General features: G+C 31.6%; 2 protein-coding genes across 3 annotated transcripts in view; one reads left to right on the top strand and one right to left on the bottom strand.

The window, feature by feature from the left end:
- Nucleotides 1-241: 241 nt before the first annotated feature.
- On the bottom strand, nt 242-8514 carry LOC143078928 (EF-hand calcium-binding domain-containing protein 10-like). The gene is made up of 4 exons (XM_076253996.1): nt 8353-8514; nt 4038-4202; nt 2305-2395; nt 242-384 (listed from the first exon to the last, which is right to left on the bottom strand). The coding sequence occupies exons 1-4, from the start codon at nt 8477-8479 to the stop codon at nt 342-344; spliced, it is 426 nt and encodes a 141-aa protein (XP_076110111.1). The 5' UTR covers nt 8480-8514; the 3' UTR covers nt 242-341.
- Nucleotides 8515-8686: 172 nt separating this feature from the next.
- The window catches only part of LOC143078895 (integrator complex subunit 13-like), an 89857-nt gene continuing 81357 nt past the window's right edge, over nt 8687-17186 (top strand). Inside the window, exons 1-2 of one of the 2 annotated variants that reach the window (XM_076253944.1) lie at nt 8687-9194; nt 16923-16988. In XM_076253944.1, the coding sequence (XP_076110059.1) occupies nt 8973-9194; nt 16923-16988 (288 nt within the window). In that variant the 5' untranslated portion in view covers nt 8687-8972. The remainder of the gene's footprint in view (nt 9195-16922; nt 16989-17186) is intronic. The other variant, XM_076253934.1, reaches the window with a different exon arrangement.

Here is a 17186-nt window from a genome sequence, read left to right as displayed (position 1 = left end):
GATCCAATGTAACCTCATTAAAGGGCAGACAACTACCCAAGGCTACCAAAGGGTCTTCATCACAGCGATAAAAAATCCCACAACCAGAGGCTGGCTTAAGCTTGCTCAACCTTCAGTTTCTATCATTATCTCTCATGCTCATGTTAGTACATTGTACATAAAAGACTTAAAAAATTTCGTTTTCTCTCTCTCTCTCTCTTGTAAAACTCTGTTCACCAATTCAATTTTCAAAACTTCTAGAAAATATTAACATTTTTATTATTAAAAATTCATATATTTACAAAATGATAACAATGAAAATAGACAGTAATAAATTATGAAATTCTTAAAACTGATAATGTCTATGATTGGAATGTTGATGATACTTTAGTTAGTCCAAGTCGTCTGAAAATAGAAAGAGGGATTTGTAAAATGATAAGTATATTTCAGTGAATAATTCATTAACAGATTAAGACAAAAACTGTTTGTAATGAGTTGTATGGCTTATCTACTCTCTACTTTCTGGGTCTTTTTTTAGAAATACAGCCTGAATGGTTGGGACCCCGCTAACATGTTTAACCCTGCCACATTATTTATGTATGTGCCTATCCCAAGTAAGGAGCCTGTTATTCAGTGGCTGTCGTTTATTTGTGTTACATATTTGTTTTTCTTTTATTTTTTTATATAAATAAGGCCGTAAGTTTTCTCGTTTGAATTGTTTTACATTGTCATATCAGGGCCTTTTATAGCTGACTTTGCGGTATTAGCTTTGGGCTTAGCTCATTGTTGAAGGTCGTACAGTAACCTATAGTTGTTATTGTCTGTGTCATTTTGGTCTCTTGTGGACAGTTGTCTCATTGGCAATCATACCACATCTTCTTTTTTTATATACAGTTAACTCTCGTTGTCTCGAACTCGGTTGACTCGAAATTTCGGATGAGTCGAAGTTTTCACGTGGTCCCGAACTTTATTCCATACAAAAGTATGTAATTCCACTCCTGATGAGTCGAAATTGGATGAGTCGAAATTTCGGTTGAGTCGAAATTTCGGTTGAGTCGAACTAAATTTACGGTCCCAAGGTTAACAAAAGCATTCAATATTCATTTTTTATCTCGAACTAAATCAAAACATGACCTCCGGGATTTAAATGGATTGAATAGCTAATCTGACAATACACGTGTAATTAAATTTCCGGTCACTGACCACTGTACTGATTTATGACATGCTATTTCCATGAGTGTTTACCTAAGATTATCTTTTATAGAATTTTGATAAATAATTAGTGATACATTGTTAATGTTCATGAAAAAGTGTTTAAAATGTTTACAAAACAATTAATTTGTGATTTATACTAATGAGCTTGGGTGTGTATAAAGTGAGGATTATGGCTTCCGTTGATGATCACCTAAAAACTACTCAAACGGCGTCATTAATCTTGTTATATTTTCTTTTGAAAAGAAAGAGTGAGATAAAACAAAATGAATAGTAATCAAAATTTTCTTAAATCTCTTGTAACCGAGAATAAACAATTTTGTCAGCTATAACCGACCTGAATAACGAAACTATCGATTGGAAATTACTCTCTTGGAAAAGCCATAGGTTTTTTTTTTTAATTGAAACAATTGAATAAGTAAAAATAATGTCATTGTAATATAATAATAAAAGACTGTGATATACAAATACATCGATCTGATACTAGAATATCGATCCCCTTGCAATATTCACCCGGATTTATTTTAGCTTTACCAAGCTAAGCAAGAGTTGTGTCCCTTAGATTGTCGAACTTCCGGTGTTCGTTTGAGTCGAACTACGTGTATCTCGAAATATTTCTCTGGTCCGGCTGACTTCGACATAACGAGAGTCGACTGTACATAGAAAATTTGAACACATAATGAACAGAAGTCTATGCCTGTAGATAATTTGGTAAGCTGCCCTTTTTGCTCGAATGTGACATACCAAATAAAACTTTTCACCAGTTTGTATTTACATGAACATAACAACTGCTTTGTTGAGCATGATCTGCTTACCATTCCAGAGCACCTGAGATCACCTAGTTTTTTGTTTTGTGAGGTCCATGTTATTTTACAGCCAAAAAAAGCTATATAGTTTTCAATGGTTTGTTTTGTATACTGTTGTCTTTAATTGTTTTTCGCCAAGGCATATTCAGGTTGTTTTCCTAATAAGACATGTATGAGTTTGAATATCCCATTGGTATACTTTTCTCTAAGAGAAACATATTGATTTTCCAATCATTTACCGAAAAGATACATCTGCAAACTAAAGCCTATAAAAATGCATGTGGTTGTAAAAATTCAAATTACTTACGCTTCTCTTAAAAAAATATCAAATGTAATTTTTTCATCTTCTGTACCCTCTGGAACTTCTGGAAAGTCTTTTATACCTAATGTTGTTAAAGCTGGAATAAAATTTATAGAGTATTAGCAAAAATCATAAATGATCATATAACTATCAGTATTTTTGCATTATACAACTTAAATGTAGCATAAAATAGTTAAGGGTGTTGCAATAGCTTAATATTAATTATTTCAAAAGGAATCAAAAGTACAATGCATTTTGTTTTATATAAACATAAAGTTGTAAACAGGATACAGTTTCTTTTCTCTTTTCTTATTCCTATAAAGTACATGGTATCATAATCTCATGAAAATCCAATAAATGTGCCTATAAGTTAACAGACAGCTTCTATTGCAGTTTCCACATGTATAAGTTCGAAGAAACACTTTGGTTATATATGTTCCTGTATGTATTTTTTTGTTTGTTGCTAACCCCGCAAGAATTGCTACTCATAAATGTTTATGCTGGCCGAGGTAACTAAAATTTGTGATCTGTAATCTTTATTTCTAAATAGTCTAGTGACCCATACATGTATATATTTTTAATGTTATTTCAAAGCTAGCTCATCGTTCAGACTACCACATGTAAAATAATTAAAAAAAAAATAGAATGAAATTCAAAACAGTGTAGCTGTGGCCATTGATTGACACATTAAATTCATCCATTGACTGGGACAATTTACGTGAACGTTTGTCTGTAACGACCACTGTTCATGACGTACCTACGATAGACATTTAAACTGTGGGGTCACCAAAGGTTTCTTAACGCCTTTAAGGTAGTTCGCTTCTCAGTTTCAAATAATTAACTTTTCAAAAGACTAGTTTATATTGATAGGGGATTAATAAAGGAATCCATAGAGCAAAAAAAATATATAGGTCGCCGTGCTCGTTTTCGATATATAAGCAATTGAAATTTTGGCGGGAAAATATTCTCTCTTGACTTTTCATAGCTTTATCATTGACAAGTTAAAGTCCTCAAAAACTATTAAAAAGTAATTAAAAGTTTAAAAGACTTTAACAGACAGCTTAAAACTATACATGTAAAAGAATTATAAAAAGAAAAATGGGGGTCACCGGGCAAATTTTTTTTTATGTATTCCAATGGATAAAACCAGAGGATTCCGAAAATCTGACCAAAATTCCAAAACATGACATGCCAGCTTCCTTAATTAATAAATACTTGAAAAATTAATCAAGTATTACCTTTATGTTTTGATTTATATAATATATATAAATTAAAGCATCGTGCTATTTCTGATTAATTTTTCGAATTACTTTATTTATGTGTTGAGAACCTTTGGTGACCCCATAGTTTAAGTGTCTTTAAAAAGTACATAGTGAGCAGTGGTCGTTACATACAAACGTTCACCTAAATTTTCCTAGTCAATGAACGAATTATAATGTGTCAATCAATGGCCACAGCTACACTGTTTTGAATTTCATTCTACAAGGTTATTGTTATAAAAAAATCAAAAAAATAAGAAATTTTATCAATATCTATGTTAATGAATCTGTGTAGAACTGTCATTATTTTATTCACATTTAAAAAAAAAAGTATAATAATATGTATGCAAATATTTAGAAATATCAATGGGGTAAAAAAAAAAGCTATTACTAATAAAAAAAAGTATATATATGATGGGTTCTGCCTAAAGTATTTCTGTAGCTTTAACATGTTGTTTACTAATAGTTTTGTTTTTATACCTTCCTTGTATTGCTGGAGTGTAATAAAGCCACGTCCTGTAGGATCCAACATTCCATAAATAGACTGTATATTTGTATCATCAAACAGACATGGAAAATCTAGTTTTGTAGCTCGAGATTTCTGTAACTTTTCTAAAATTTCAATCATGTGTTTTTTGGGCTCATCTGTGAAAAAAGATTAAAAGATAAAGATTACCAAACATAATGGATAACTCAAATGGATATACACTCATATATTATGATTGTCTTCAAACCTAAAGCTTTTCCATTTTTTATCAGTTATTTTTGTCAAAACCTAACAGTGGCACTGCAAGGTTACATTACAAACAAATTTGTAAATATGAGAAGCAGGGAAGTCATGAATTTGTCCATCTAAAATGAAACATTTATGTTCTAAAATAGAGTTATCCCCTCTGTAGCCAAGTAATCACTGTAAAGGAACAGTGATACATATACAAGTACATGTAAAATTGAGAATGGAAATGGGGAATGTGTCAAAGAGACAACAACCCGTCCACAGAACAGACAACAGCAGGAGGTCACCAACAGGTCTTCAATGCAGCGAGAAATTCCCGCGCCCTGAGGCGTCCTTCAGCTGGCCCCTAAACAAATGTGTATATGTTTTGACAATAACATTTTGTGTAATCATGTTACTGTTATAATATCAAGACAAGAAATACTGAAATTCTAACTTAAGTACAAAATGAACATGTAAAAAACTCTTCTGAAGGAAATAGAAATATTCAAAAGTGTTGTGATCAATTGACACCTTTACCTGAAATAGTCAATTTATAAAACAATATGAATGAAGTGATTAGTCGGCTCTAAGCTAGTGGTGGTTATTTGAGTTTAATCATGCTCATGGTTGTGGTTTACCTTTGAATCTACATGTAGGTCTGTTTGCACAAAATAACATTCCCTCCAAATGTTGCACCCCCCCCCCTCAATGTCCAGTAAAATATCCCTGAGGAACCAGTAATGACGCACCTATAGCTAATGTTGTGTATGTCTCCGCATTTAATCTACCATTCAAAAGAATTAAAGCAGAATGGAATATATAAAAGATTGAAAACTTGTGAATATATTTCAAATTGACAATCATTAAACAGTTGATATTTGAAACGGTAACAGCAATAAAAATCATGTTTGCTAATATTACAAACGAACTGTCTACTAATGATGGGTACCAGTAATGACTCACTGTAAACAAACCAGTAAAACCCACTTACACGTACATGTAACTGATAATCGAAAAAAATTGTTTCACTCTGGATTCTTTAAAGTTAACACTGTTCAACAAATTCAAATTTAATAACAGCTTTTGACATTTTCATTCACTTTAATGATCATGATGATTGCAACACAAAATTTTTAATTAATTTTAACCTATATTTTTTTCAAATTTTATATAGAATTGTTTAAAATTTATGAAAGTGATATATAAATTCCAAATATTTGAAAATAAAAAGTAGTTGCATTCATAAAACAACATAGACAATAGACAATATTACATTTATCAATGTTACTATACTTCATACATTGAATGAAAAAAAAAGATAAACCATAGAAAATTATATAAGGGACGATCATTTGTTCAACAGCGATTCCAGCTAAAATGTAAAATCATGTCACATGACAGTCACGTGATTTGAAAAACACAAAATGGGGAAGCATGCTGTTACATGTGTACATACTTTTATTAACCAGTCAGAGCTCAGACATAAATAAGTCTGAATCTGCTTTTGACTCATAGAGGTCTAAATTTGTAAGTTTTAGGATTTGTCTCCCTTTAATGCAAGACAAAATACGACTTTAATAAGTCAAATATTGTTAAGCAAGAAATAATTGACCAGAATCAAAAAGTTGCAAATAACGACTTCTACGAGTCGATAAGTGATAAAAATTGGTAAACTTCAAGACCCACGCATATTTATAAGGAGGTCATGCATCTAAATCAAATAATGACAACATTGAAAGACAATGTTTTGTCTTCTAAAGAAAAATATGAATGAGAGTCTAAAAAATCGGAGATAATGTTAATTAACCTTACAATGTAACCACCTGGAACCACACTTAATGAGGTGAAACATCTGTGTTTAGTGAGGATGTTCAATTAGAAAATTAAATATAGATAGCTCAAGTCCTTGTGAACTCTCAGACAGGTTTTTGCTGTCATAGGTGGTGTAGTTTGGCCACCAAGTGAAATTAAGTTTTTTCATCAACATAAATAGACCTAAACAAGTCTGTCATTTTCTGACTTAGATAAGTCTAAAATTGAAAACACATTTTTATGATAAATACATGTTTTGACTTCTATAAGTCGAAAACAAAAATCGACTTCTTTATGTCTGAGCTCTGACTGTTAACCAAAGTGGATATAGGACTGATAATCATTCAAGGAAGGGTAGACTGTTTTTTACCTTAATAAAATGGCGGAAATTGCATTGTCTTTAATATTTCAAGCAATAATAACATTTCTGGGCAGAGTTTTAGGCATCTTACATGTAGTTGTAGTCAGATGACCTTCACATGTTATGAACAGTAAATGTTAAGAACGTCATGTCTTTTGTTTAGAAATATAAAACCGTAAACTAAATCGGTGCGTCATTTCTGGTTGGCGTCAAAACAGGTGCCAAGACGATACAGATAAATTTGTGAAATACAATGAACTGAAATCATTGGAATCAAACAAGGAGAAGGTATCAGGTCCGTTCGCGCCCAATACACTTTCAAACCCTACATGTTCGCACCTCGCACGTCTGCACCCAAGGTCCCTTCGCACCCACTCTAAAATCAAGTTAGAAAATCATGCTTTAAATTGCTTTGATGTAAATACTGCATGTATTTAGCTTCGTATGAGAATGATCAGAATCTTAAATGAAAAACACAAAAGATAATTGTTTTAACAGATTGACCCCTTTGATCTGAATCAATTAAACAAAAAATTATTAAAATTTAAGATTTATTCCACCCATAAAATCCCCGTTGTCAGAATCTCACTTTATTTAGAAACAATGATTAAAAGTATTTTAACAATATACTTTCCAAAACATGATTAAGCAGTAAAATCACAAAAATATTGAACTCAGTCTCAGAGGAGAATCCAATTGGAAAGTCCATAATCACATGGCAAAATCAAATGACAAAACACAAATATTCCTGACTTGGTACAGACATTTTCAAAAATTTATTCAACACAAAAAAAAACGTTTTCTCACTTTATTTTGAGACAATGACAAGAAATATACTAATAGGAATACACTTGCCAAAACTTGGTTATAAAGTTATAACTTATTAAACACAAAACCAATAAAAATTGGGCGCAAACGTGTAGGGTGCGAAAGTGAAAGGGTGCAGACGTGATCAGGTGCAAACTTGAATGGGCACGAACAGACACGGATTCCAAGGAATAAACGTGAAGAAAACATAATGAAAACGTAAATTTACTTATTTTTTTGGGTGTATAGCCGCATTAAATAATATTTTTATTATATTTATTTGGAATAAGTAGTTTTAAGATTTGAAGAAATTTCTTGTCGCTAAATAGTATTCTTACCCTTCCTGTCGCTATTAGTATGGGGACGAAGTCCCCAATTACGGTAGAAAAATCAATAAAAAAAAAATTTTAAAAATCGGGAAAATTTCCCGAATTTTTCATTCTACTAATGAACTCAAAATCGTTAACTTTTTTTTTCAGATCTAGTTCCTGTTCCGGTTTTCCCCGCATTTGCGCAGAAATCTGTCTCTGTTTGCATGAGACTTTGAAAAGAAAATTATATGTATCAGTCTAGTAAAATATAAGATTGGAACTCAATACAATTTCATTTTTAATAATTGTTTGATTTGAAAAAAACGTTACCTGATGGAAGCGTTTCTTTTGTTTACATTGAATATGACTCATAATTTAAACAATGTCACAGCTAAATCCCTAACCACAGAACCGAAATCGGGAACGTTACGGTATTTCCGTTTCCTTTATTAACATGTTTGAGTTAAGAAAATAATACATACAGACTTCGTCCCCATTCACCCCAGGTTATGCCTGCCTCATATTAATAGTATTAGTAAGACCCCCCTTTTCACATTGGCATGCAACATATTCACAACCAGCATCCATTTAAAAGTTTTAAATCATGCTTTAGTCAGTGAATGGTATAAAATAAATAAAAATATGTTTTTCTTTCCATTGTTTTAAAATAAATAGACATTCTGACATTCATTCTAAAAACATAAACAAATGTTTTTTATTTTCCTTTTAGGACTGATATTGATAAAATAACATTAACATAGATTAGTCAGATATTTTTTTATGTACCTGGTCTATGAAAAATCAATTGTGATGTCAAATTATTGAACAATTCTACAATCTTATGATCGTTTAAGTATTCTTTTGCATCGGCATCTCTGCCTTGCCATGTATTTTCTGACCCTTCGGTAGACATCTTGATTTACGCTATGTCGTCTTGGAAACAATCAGACAGCAGTAAATCAAAAATATTTTTTTGAAATTGAATAACTGTTACGAATAGAAATCTCACTATATAGAATTCCGTTGAAATATTTGTTCTATGATTTTATTTTTCATTGAATACAAAAAAATTTTCTTACGGGACGTAATACGCGCACCTGCTGTACTTCAAGATGGCTGCGCCCAGTAAAGCAAAACAATGAATTTTTCTTCCTATATATTTCATTATGTATTTGTTTCTGGTTAAATTCCAAAAAAAGCCATTCTATGTCATAGACAAAAGAGATTTATATTAGACAAGGAATTTCCGTTTTGACCAGTCGTTGAATCCATTATTATTCAAATTCATAATTTTTGGTGCAAATTATCTGATTGAGACATAATTTATGATATAGTGTTTGAATGCTGACCTAGGCCAGGTGTTATCAGGAGAGATTTTTACACGGGAACTGCAACTTAAACTAAAAATGACGTATCCGATAGAACACAAAACTGTGTTTGTGCTTGATAGATCTCCTCATTTTGCCAAATCTTGCAAAGAAAGTATTGAATATGATGCACTGTCAAAAGTTAAGGCACCAGGTGTTATCCCAGCTGCTCCAATAACAAAGTCACTCTGGACATGCAATGTTGAAACAATGGTGGAGTATATGAGAATTGTGTATGATATTTTTCCAGGCACACGACTGGTAATGATTTCTATATGCTTGTATTTCTGCTCATATCTCAGCTAGTTACAAAAAACAAATACAATTTAAAACATTGTAAATGAGGCACATGATTGGTTCAAGCTGTGTTGTGCAATCATACAAAAAACCCTTTTCGTATGTACTTTAAAAAGTAATATAATTACCCTGTATGACTAGTCTGCAGTGTTTCCAAATATAATTTTCCTGAACATACATGTACATGTATCAGTGGCGGATCCAGAACTTTTCCTAAGGGGGCCTGCTGACTGACTTAAGGGGGGCCCACTCCAGTCATGCTTCAATGATTCCAAATATAATCAACCAGGCCCCCCCTGGATCCGCCTATGTGTATTGCACCAAAGATATCTTTTATATATGTATGAAGCTTGTTATTAACCATCTGTATGTTCTGTGAGCAGTAGCTTAAAGAAATATACTTTCATGATCAAATCCAAACTAAAAAAAAAAAAAAAAGTTAACACAGAAATGGGTTAGATATTCTTATTACAATGTCTTATCACAGAGTTTGCGATTTCATTTTTACCTGGTGGTCCTATAAGAAAATTTGCTGGTCCTCACTATTATTTCTATTGAAAAATACTAAAATTGTGTCAGTCCTTTGTGATATTTTGGTGGTAAAATCTGTAGGACCACCACTTTTCGCGAACTCTGATTATCATAGGAATATTTTGATCTATTTCTTTTTCCATTTATCATGTTTATAATAAATATAAAAAATAATATTGCCTAATTTAAAATCTAGAAAACATTGTATTTTGAAATTTCTTTGAATTTTTATGAAAAATATCCTGCCTTAGTTTAAATATAACATAAGTACTTATACATTTCCTTGGTTTGCTTTTTTAAGACTATGATTTTAATATTCATCATGTTCATTGAAATAAGTTATAACATATTTTTGCCAGAATTAAAAATACCTTTTTTCACAATTTACCTAGATTGTTTATCAAAATTTAAATCTTATTTGTAGTTCAAAGTTTAAAAATGTTTAGATATACATCATGAAAAGGACAACTTAAGGGTCCTACTAAAATGCACTTTGGGGAAGCAAAAAAGCAATCAGGGAAAATATATAGAAATTGTATTGGCATGAGACAACTTTGTGTCGATGAAATAAGTTATGCACATTGGTTTTTTTAAAAATTTTGAGAAGTATTTTGCAAATTCAGATTAAAGACATTTGTAATAAAGCAGAAAAACAAGTATGAATGTTTCTATTTAAACAATAACTAGAACACACCCGCATGTAAACTATGATTTTACTACTTTAATATATAGAGACTATCTGTATTCTGTCAGGGACTTTCTATGTTAGTATAGAAAGTCCCTGATTCTGTCTACTGTTTTCTTTGAAATGTTTACTATTTAAGGGGTCATACCACTTGCATAAATAAGTAAAACATGCTCAACTTCATCTAAAACTACCTCGACCAAAAACTTTAACCTGAAGCGGGACAGACGGACGACCAAACGAACGAACGCACAGATGCACAGACTAGAAAACATAATGCCCATAAATGGGGCATACAAATTTATTGTTGAAAGGGAAAATAGTGATTTGACAAAAATGAAAGTAAGGTAGAGATTAGAGGAAGGCAGGACCTTTTATGGGGGCGTAGGGATCAGGTGTTTTTAAGCTCCTGATTTTTGGATTGATCCTTATACGTGATCCGGGAATATACTTTTCCATTTCGGGATATGAAGTTTCTTTAAATTCTGCATCTCGGGATTTCGGGATCAGGACCCATCCAACCACCCCTCAAATTAGCCTTAGTCGGTCTTGGTCATTTATACAAGATTCATATTCTACCATTGGCATGTTAAAAAGGCTCCCAAAAGAAAAAGCACTGATGGATTGTCCTAGAAGCATATTTTATTAGACTAATAATGGTCTATATATAAGCAGTTACATTTATTTCATGTTTGAAACAGTGCAAATTTTTAATTTGATTTGACTTTTACCAAAAGAAACATTGTAGCAAAGGAGAAGAATAATTGTGGTCTGAGGCCAGAAACACGATAGTTCACAAGCTATATATATGCCCGCGATTTCGCGGGTGTGTTCTAGTTATTGTTTAAATAGAAACATTCATACTTGTTTTTCTGCTTTATTACAAATGTCTTTTATCTGAATTTGCAAAATACTTCTCAAAATTAAAAAAAAAAACCAATGTGCATAACTTAATGTTATATTTATTTTATTGTCCCAGGCGCTTTTTCTTTTCTCCGGGCGCTCTTTCTTTTCCCGGGCAGAATTTTGTTTGTCTTTGAGCAATGCCAATTACTGTACTAAATTCATATACATGTATACAAATTCAATGAATCACAAAACATCAATATCTTCAATATGGAGGCTTGAAAAATGAAAAAGCATTATGTCAATTGTCCCTAAGTGAGGAACGGAACAGAAATGAAATACAGGGAATGTATTGGCAATTGTGTAAAGTGAAATAAAACTCAACAGCTCCTGTAATATGAATTCTTATCAAACATGTCATATTTGATTTATAAAAATGTAAAACATTTATCCAAATTATGAAAAGTCTAAAATAAACAAATTATAGGGCATAGGCTTCAAGAATTTGTAGCTTGTTTCATGTGTATTTCAGTCTAGACACCATCAAAATAACTATGAAGTTGACCTCCAAAGACCTCTAATGGTCATATTATAAGTAATATAAACATAAATATAGATATAAGTAGAAAGGGAACTTGTGCAAATGGATTTTTCTTAATCTGTTTAATTTCATATATTATCGATTAAAAATAAAAATGTATGTTAATCATTCTTTTTACCAGAAACCTGGATAAGAATGATATTTTGTGGACCGAATTAGTCAAGCAAATGACTACCTTTTTGTTTCAATATCAATGTTGACATTATTTTCCTTTAAATAACTCAACACACACATTTCATGCATTGTCCATCTCTAGCTAAAGGGTTAAATTGAAGTTCACATGAATATGTATTCAATGAGGTAGAATTATTCACTTGCAAGTGAATAATTCATCATCAATGTTTCTTAGGTTATTTTGACAAAATCAAACCATGCCACCCATTTAAAGCAAATTATCATTTTACTACATTGTATTTCACTTTCATTAATCAAATTTTATATTTTTTTATATACCTTATAGCAACATACTGTGCCCCTTTAAAAAATTTTCATTTTTAATTATTACATGTATATATGATTGGAAACAAACATGATTTGAAAAATAAAAGTAAAGAGTAACATTGATATCAAAATGGATCATTGATTTAAACTTCCAATGATAAAATTGATTATTGTTCATAACTAGGGAAAAGCCCTTCTATCATGTCTATCAGTGGCAGATCCAGGGGGGACGATTTTGGACGATCAATGCATTTGAATGGGAGCATATAGTTGGAAGCCCCCCCTTTACTCTGGGTTGGGAACCCCCCTTTTTTAAAATGGCTGGATCTGCCCCTATCTATTGTATTAATTAACTTTAGATTAATTGATTAAGCAAAAAATATTAATTAAAACATGTAAAACATATATATATATATTTAGTTGAACCATACAACATCATATACTATTATTGTCTTTCGATATACCTTAATTAAGATTAAATACATGGTGTTTAAGTTCCCTATTACATGTATCATGATTATTGAGTATTTACAGTGGACTAGACTTTTTAATCACAAGACTTTGGGGAAGAAAAGTGGGTGTGGATCACAGAAACACAAAAACGTGCATAACATGTGCACGATATGAGATATCCAATTAGTTAATTCAATACCTTAGAGGTTTACAATCGTTTGGACTAAACAACACACGTTACTAGACATGTTTCAGTATGAACAATACATTTTTGATATCCGAGATATACAATTAGTAAATTATTGAATAGATTATCACCTTGAGCAGTAACAGCTAGGTTTAAACAACACACGTTATCTGACATGTTTCATTTTGATAGGATTACCTTGATTTCCTTATTATGGATAGCAATATATTAATAGGGGATCGTATGATAATACATGAAATTGAAAAGTAATATATTATCAGTGTTGGTAAAAAAAATCCAAGTTATAAAAAATGAATAATGCTTGAAAAAAGCATGGAAACTTTGTATTGTGATTTTGATGAGTATAAAGGAATTTTTGGCCTAAATTTTTTTTTTTTAGCCAATTTAAGTATATTTGTCTTTAACCTTGAAAACTAAAATAGATAGATAACTGTATATTAAGTAAAAATGATCAATAGCACAAGATGTATAAAATTTGCAAAATGACTGGAACCATAAATTGACACCTTATACATGTTATAGACATACAATATAATAGCCCGTAAATAATGACATTTTTTGTATTTTCCTATTATTTTTATAAGCACGTTTACGGGATGTTTTATGGCCATCTTTTGATCTGTCTGTCCGTCATTAACATGTCCGACAATAACTCAATATTGCTTGAACCTATTTGCATGAATCTTTTCATCAAATTTTGGTAATTTTTTTTTATAGCTATTGATGTAAGCTCCCTTTTGATTTTGATACGACCGCAAAAATTTAAATTTTTCGTCGTATATTGCTATCACGTTGGCGTCGTCGTCGTCATCGTCGTCGTCGTCCGAATACTTTTAGTTTTCGCACTCTAACTTTAGTAAAAGTGAATAGAAATCTATGAAATTTTAACACAAGGTTTATGACCACAAAAGGAAGGTTGGGATTGATTTTAGGAGTTTTGATCCCAACATTTTAGGAATTACGGGCCAAAAAGGGCCCAAATAAGCATTTTCTTGGTTTTCGCACAATAACTTAAGTTTAAGTAAATAGAAATCTATGAAATTTTGACACAAGGTTTATGACCACAAAAGGAAGGTTTGGATTGATTTTGGGACATTTGGTTCTAACAGTTTAGGAATTAGGGGCCAAAAAAGGGCCCAAATAAGCATTATTCTTGGTTTTCGCACAATTTCTTTAGTTTAAGTAAATAGAAATCAATGAAATTTAAACACAAGGTTTATGACCACAAAAGGAAGGTTGGTATTGATTTTGGGAGTTGAGGTCACAACAGTTTAGGAATTAGGGGCCAAAAAGGGGCCCAAGTAAGCATTATTCTTGGTTTTCGCACCATAACTTTAGTTTAAGTAAATAGAAATCTATGAAATTTAAACACAAGGTTTATGACCACTAAAGGAAGTTTGGTTTGATTTTGGGAGTTTTGGTCCCAACAGTTTAGGAATTAGGGGCCCAAAGGGTCCAAAATTGAACTTAGTTTGATTTCATCAAAAATTGAATAATTGGGGTTCTTTGGTATGCCGAATCTAACTGTGTATGTAGATTCTTAATTTTTGGTCCCGTTTTCAAATTGATCTACATTAAGGTCCAAAGGGTCAAAAATTAAACTTAGTTTGATTTTGACAAAAATTGAATCCTTGGGGTTCTTTGATATGCTGAATCTAAAAATGTACTTAGATTTTTGATTATTGGCCCAGTTTTCAAGTTGGTCCAAATCGGGTCCAAATTAAACTTTGTTTGATTTCATCAAAAATTGAATAATTGGGGTTCTTTGATATGCCAAATCTTACTGTGTATGTAGATTCTTAATTTTTAGTCCCGTTTTCAAATTGGTCTACATTAAAGTCCAAAGGGTCCAAATTAAACTAAGTTTGATTGTAACAAAAATTGAAATCTTGAACTTTTTTGATATGCTGAATCTAAACATGTACTTAGATTTTTATGATGTATTTAAATGGGTAGTTATTGTTGCAAACTCCATTAGAAATTTGAATTGAGATCAGTTTTGGAAAAAGGGAAAGGGGGATGTGAAAAAAAAAGGGGGGGGGGGTTAAATTTTTCTCATTTCAGATTTCATAAATAAAAAGAAAATTTCTTCAAACATTTTTTTGAGAGGATTAATATTCAACAGCATAGTGAATTGCTCAAAGGAAAAAAAAGTATTTTAAGTTCATTAAACCACATTCATTCTGTGTCAGAAACCTATGCTTTGTCAACTATTTAATCACAATCCAATTTTAGAGCTGAATCCAGCTTGAATGTTGTGTCCATACTTGCCCCAACCGTTCAGGGTTCAACCTCTGTGGTCGTATAAAGCTGCGCATCTGGTTATAAATTTTAAGATTTTAGGTTTGGGTGTTGTGATTTTATTCATACATGTCATAAAAAAGGGGAGATTTTCAAGTTTTCAGACAACGCTTTGAGCAGTTATCATGACACTTTGGTGACTGGTTTATATCTAATGAGATCACTACCCTTTAGTTTTTTCATGAATTTCTGATTTGATTTTGAGAAGTTATGAACTTTATTTTCTGAAAAAGCAACAGGCGTATCATGCACTCATGGTACACCTGTTTATTGGCTATTACCTTGATAATTATTATATAAAGAAAGATATTTCAACACCAATTGAGGATCTTTAAAAATTACTAGTATAATTGAAGTTATGGATAACTTTACTGCCAGATAACTCATCATACAGAAAACTTATTTGCTGTATAACTCCTCTGCCGATAAATCATCCACCGGTTTACCAATCCACACGCTGGTTAATCATCCTGCTGGTTGAACTAACCGTAGGTTAAACCTACTGCTGGTTAACACAACCACTGGTTGAAATAACGGCAGGTTAAAAGAACCTCTGTTTAACACAACCACCGTTCAACACAACCGCTGGTTAACATATGAAGTCAGCAGTCTACAGATCACTATATAAGGAGACCAAAAACACAATTTAACCATACAACATCTGAAGAAGGTCCATTAAAGGACCGAAACTGGTTAGGCTTTATTATCATAAGGTGCTGTTAATAAGTTGTAACGGCATATGTTGTCCTATATTTTTTATATAATTGAAGTTATAATCAATATGCTTAAATAAAGATTTTTGACACATAATCATGTCAGTAAACAATAAAAACTATTAATAATACAAGATTTACAAATTAAATTGCTAATATTTCTGATATAGATTTTTATGCCCCTGTTGTATTCAAGGGGGCATTAAGTTTCACCCTTGTCTGCCGGTTCTCCGTTAGTCTCACAGTTGGTTTCCATTTTCTAACTTTAGTTTGCCTCTACCCAATGTTATCAAACTTATACACATTGCTTATTACTACAAAACACAGATCAAGATTAAATATTGGTGGCGTCACATAAACCGTTCTAGAGTCATGCCCCTTTACAAATAGAAAAATTGCTGAATTTTTCTTTTCCGTTCTCTAACTTTAATTTGCCTCAACCAAATCTAATAAGACTTATACACAATGCTTATTACCACAAAATACAGATCAAGTGTGAATATTGGTGGCATCAATTTAACCATTTTAGAGTTATGCCCTTTACAAATGGAAAAAATTGCTGAATTTTTCGTTTCATCCCGTTTCCTTACTTAAGTTAGCCTTCACCAAATATTATGAAACTGATATACGATGCTAATTACCAGAAAATACGGATCAAGATTGAATTTTGGTGGTGTCATTTTAACCCTTCTAGAGTTTTGCAGCTTTTGAAAAGGAAAACTTGCTGAATTTTTCATTTCCGTTCACCTCAACCAAATGTTATGAAACTTATACAAAATGCTTATTACAATGTACCACATAATACAGATCAAGTCAATTATTGGTGGTGTCATTTTTACTGTTCTAGAGGACACATTCCCCATTTATTTGTCTTTTATTTTACATGTAATAAAAATTTTGATTGATATTTCAGATCCAGGTAGTTGTTGGAGAGCAGTCTCTGAACTCATGGTCAAATAAAGAACAGAATATACAACAGGTTTGGGTCAAATATATATTCCATTGTCATGTCTGCTTAGGTAATTTTTGGTGATATTCATTTCGATTTAGTGTTCAATTCTGTAGAAATTGCTCCAATTGCTGTTTCAAAGAATTGTTAGCTTTATATGAAGTTGAAATTAAGGAACGTATATTCGGTATATAAATCTATTGTTAATTTTTTCTGAATAAATCTGTT

The sequence above is a fragment of the Mytilus galloprovincialis genome, chromosome 1, assembly GCF_965363235.1.
Source record: "Mytilus galloprovincialis chromosome 1, xbMytGall1.hap1.1, whole genome shotgun sequence".
NCBI classification, from domain to species: domain Eukaryota; kingdom Metazoa; phylum Mollusca; class Bivalvia; order Mytilida; family Mytilidae; genus Mytilus; species Mytilus galloprovincialis.
This window is presented reverse-complemented; position numbering and strand designations above follow the sequence as displayed.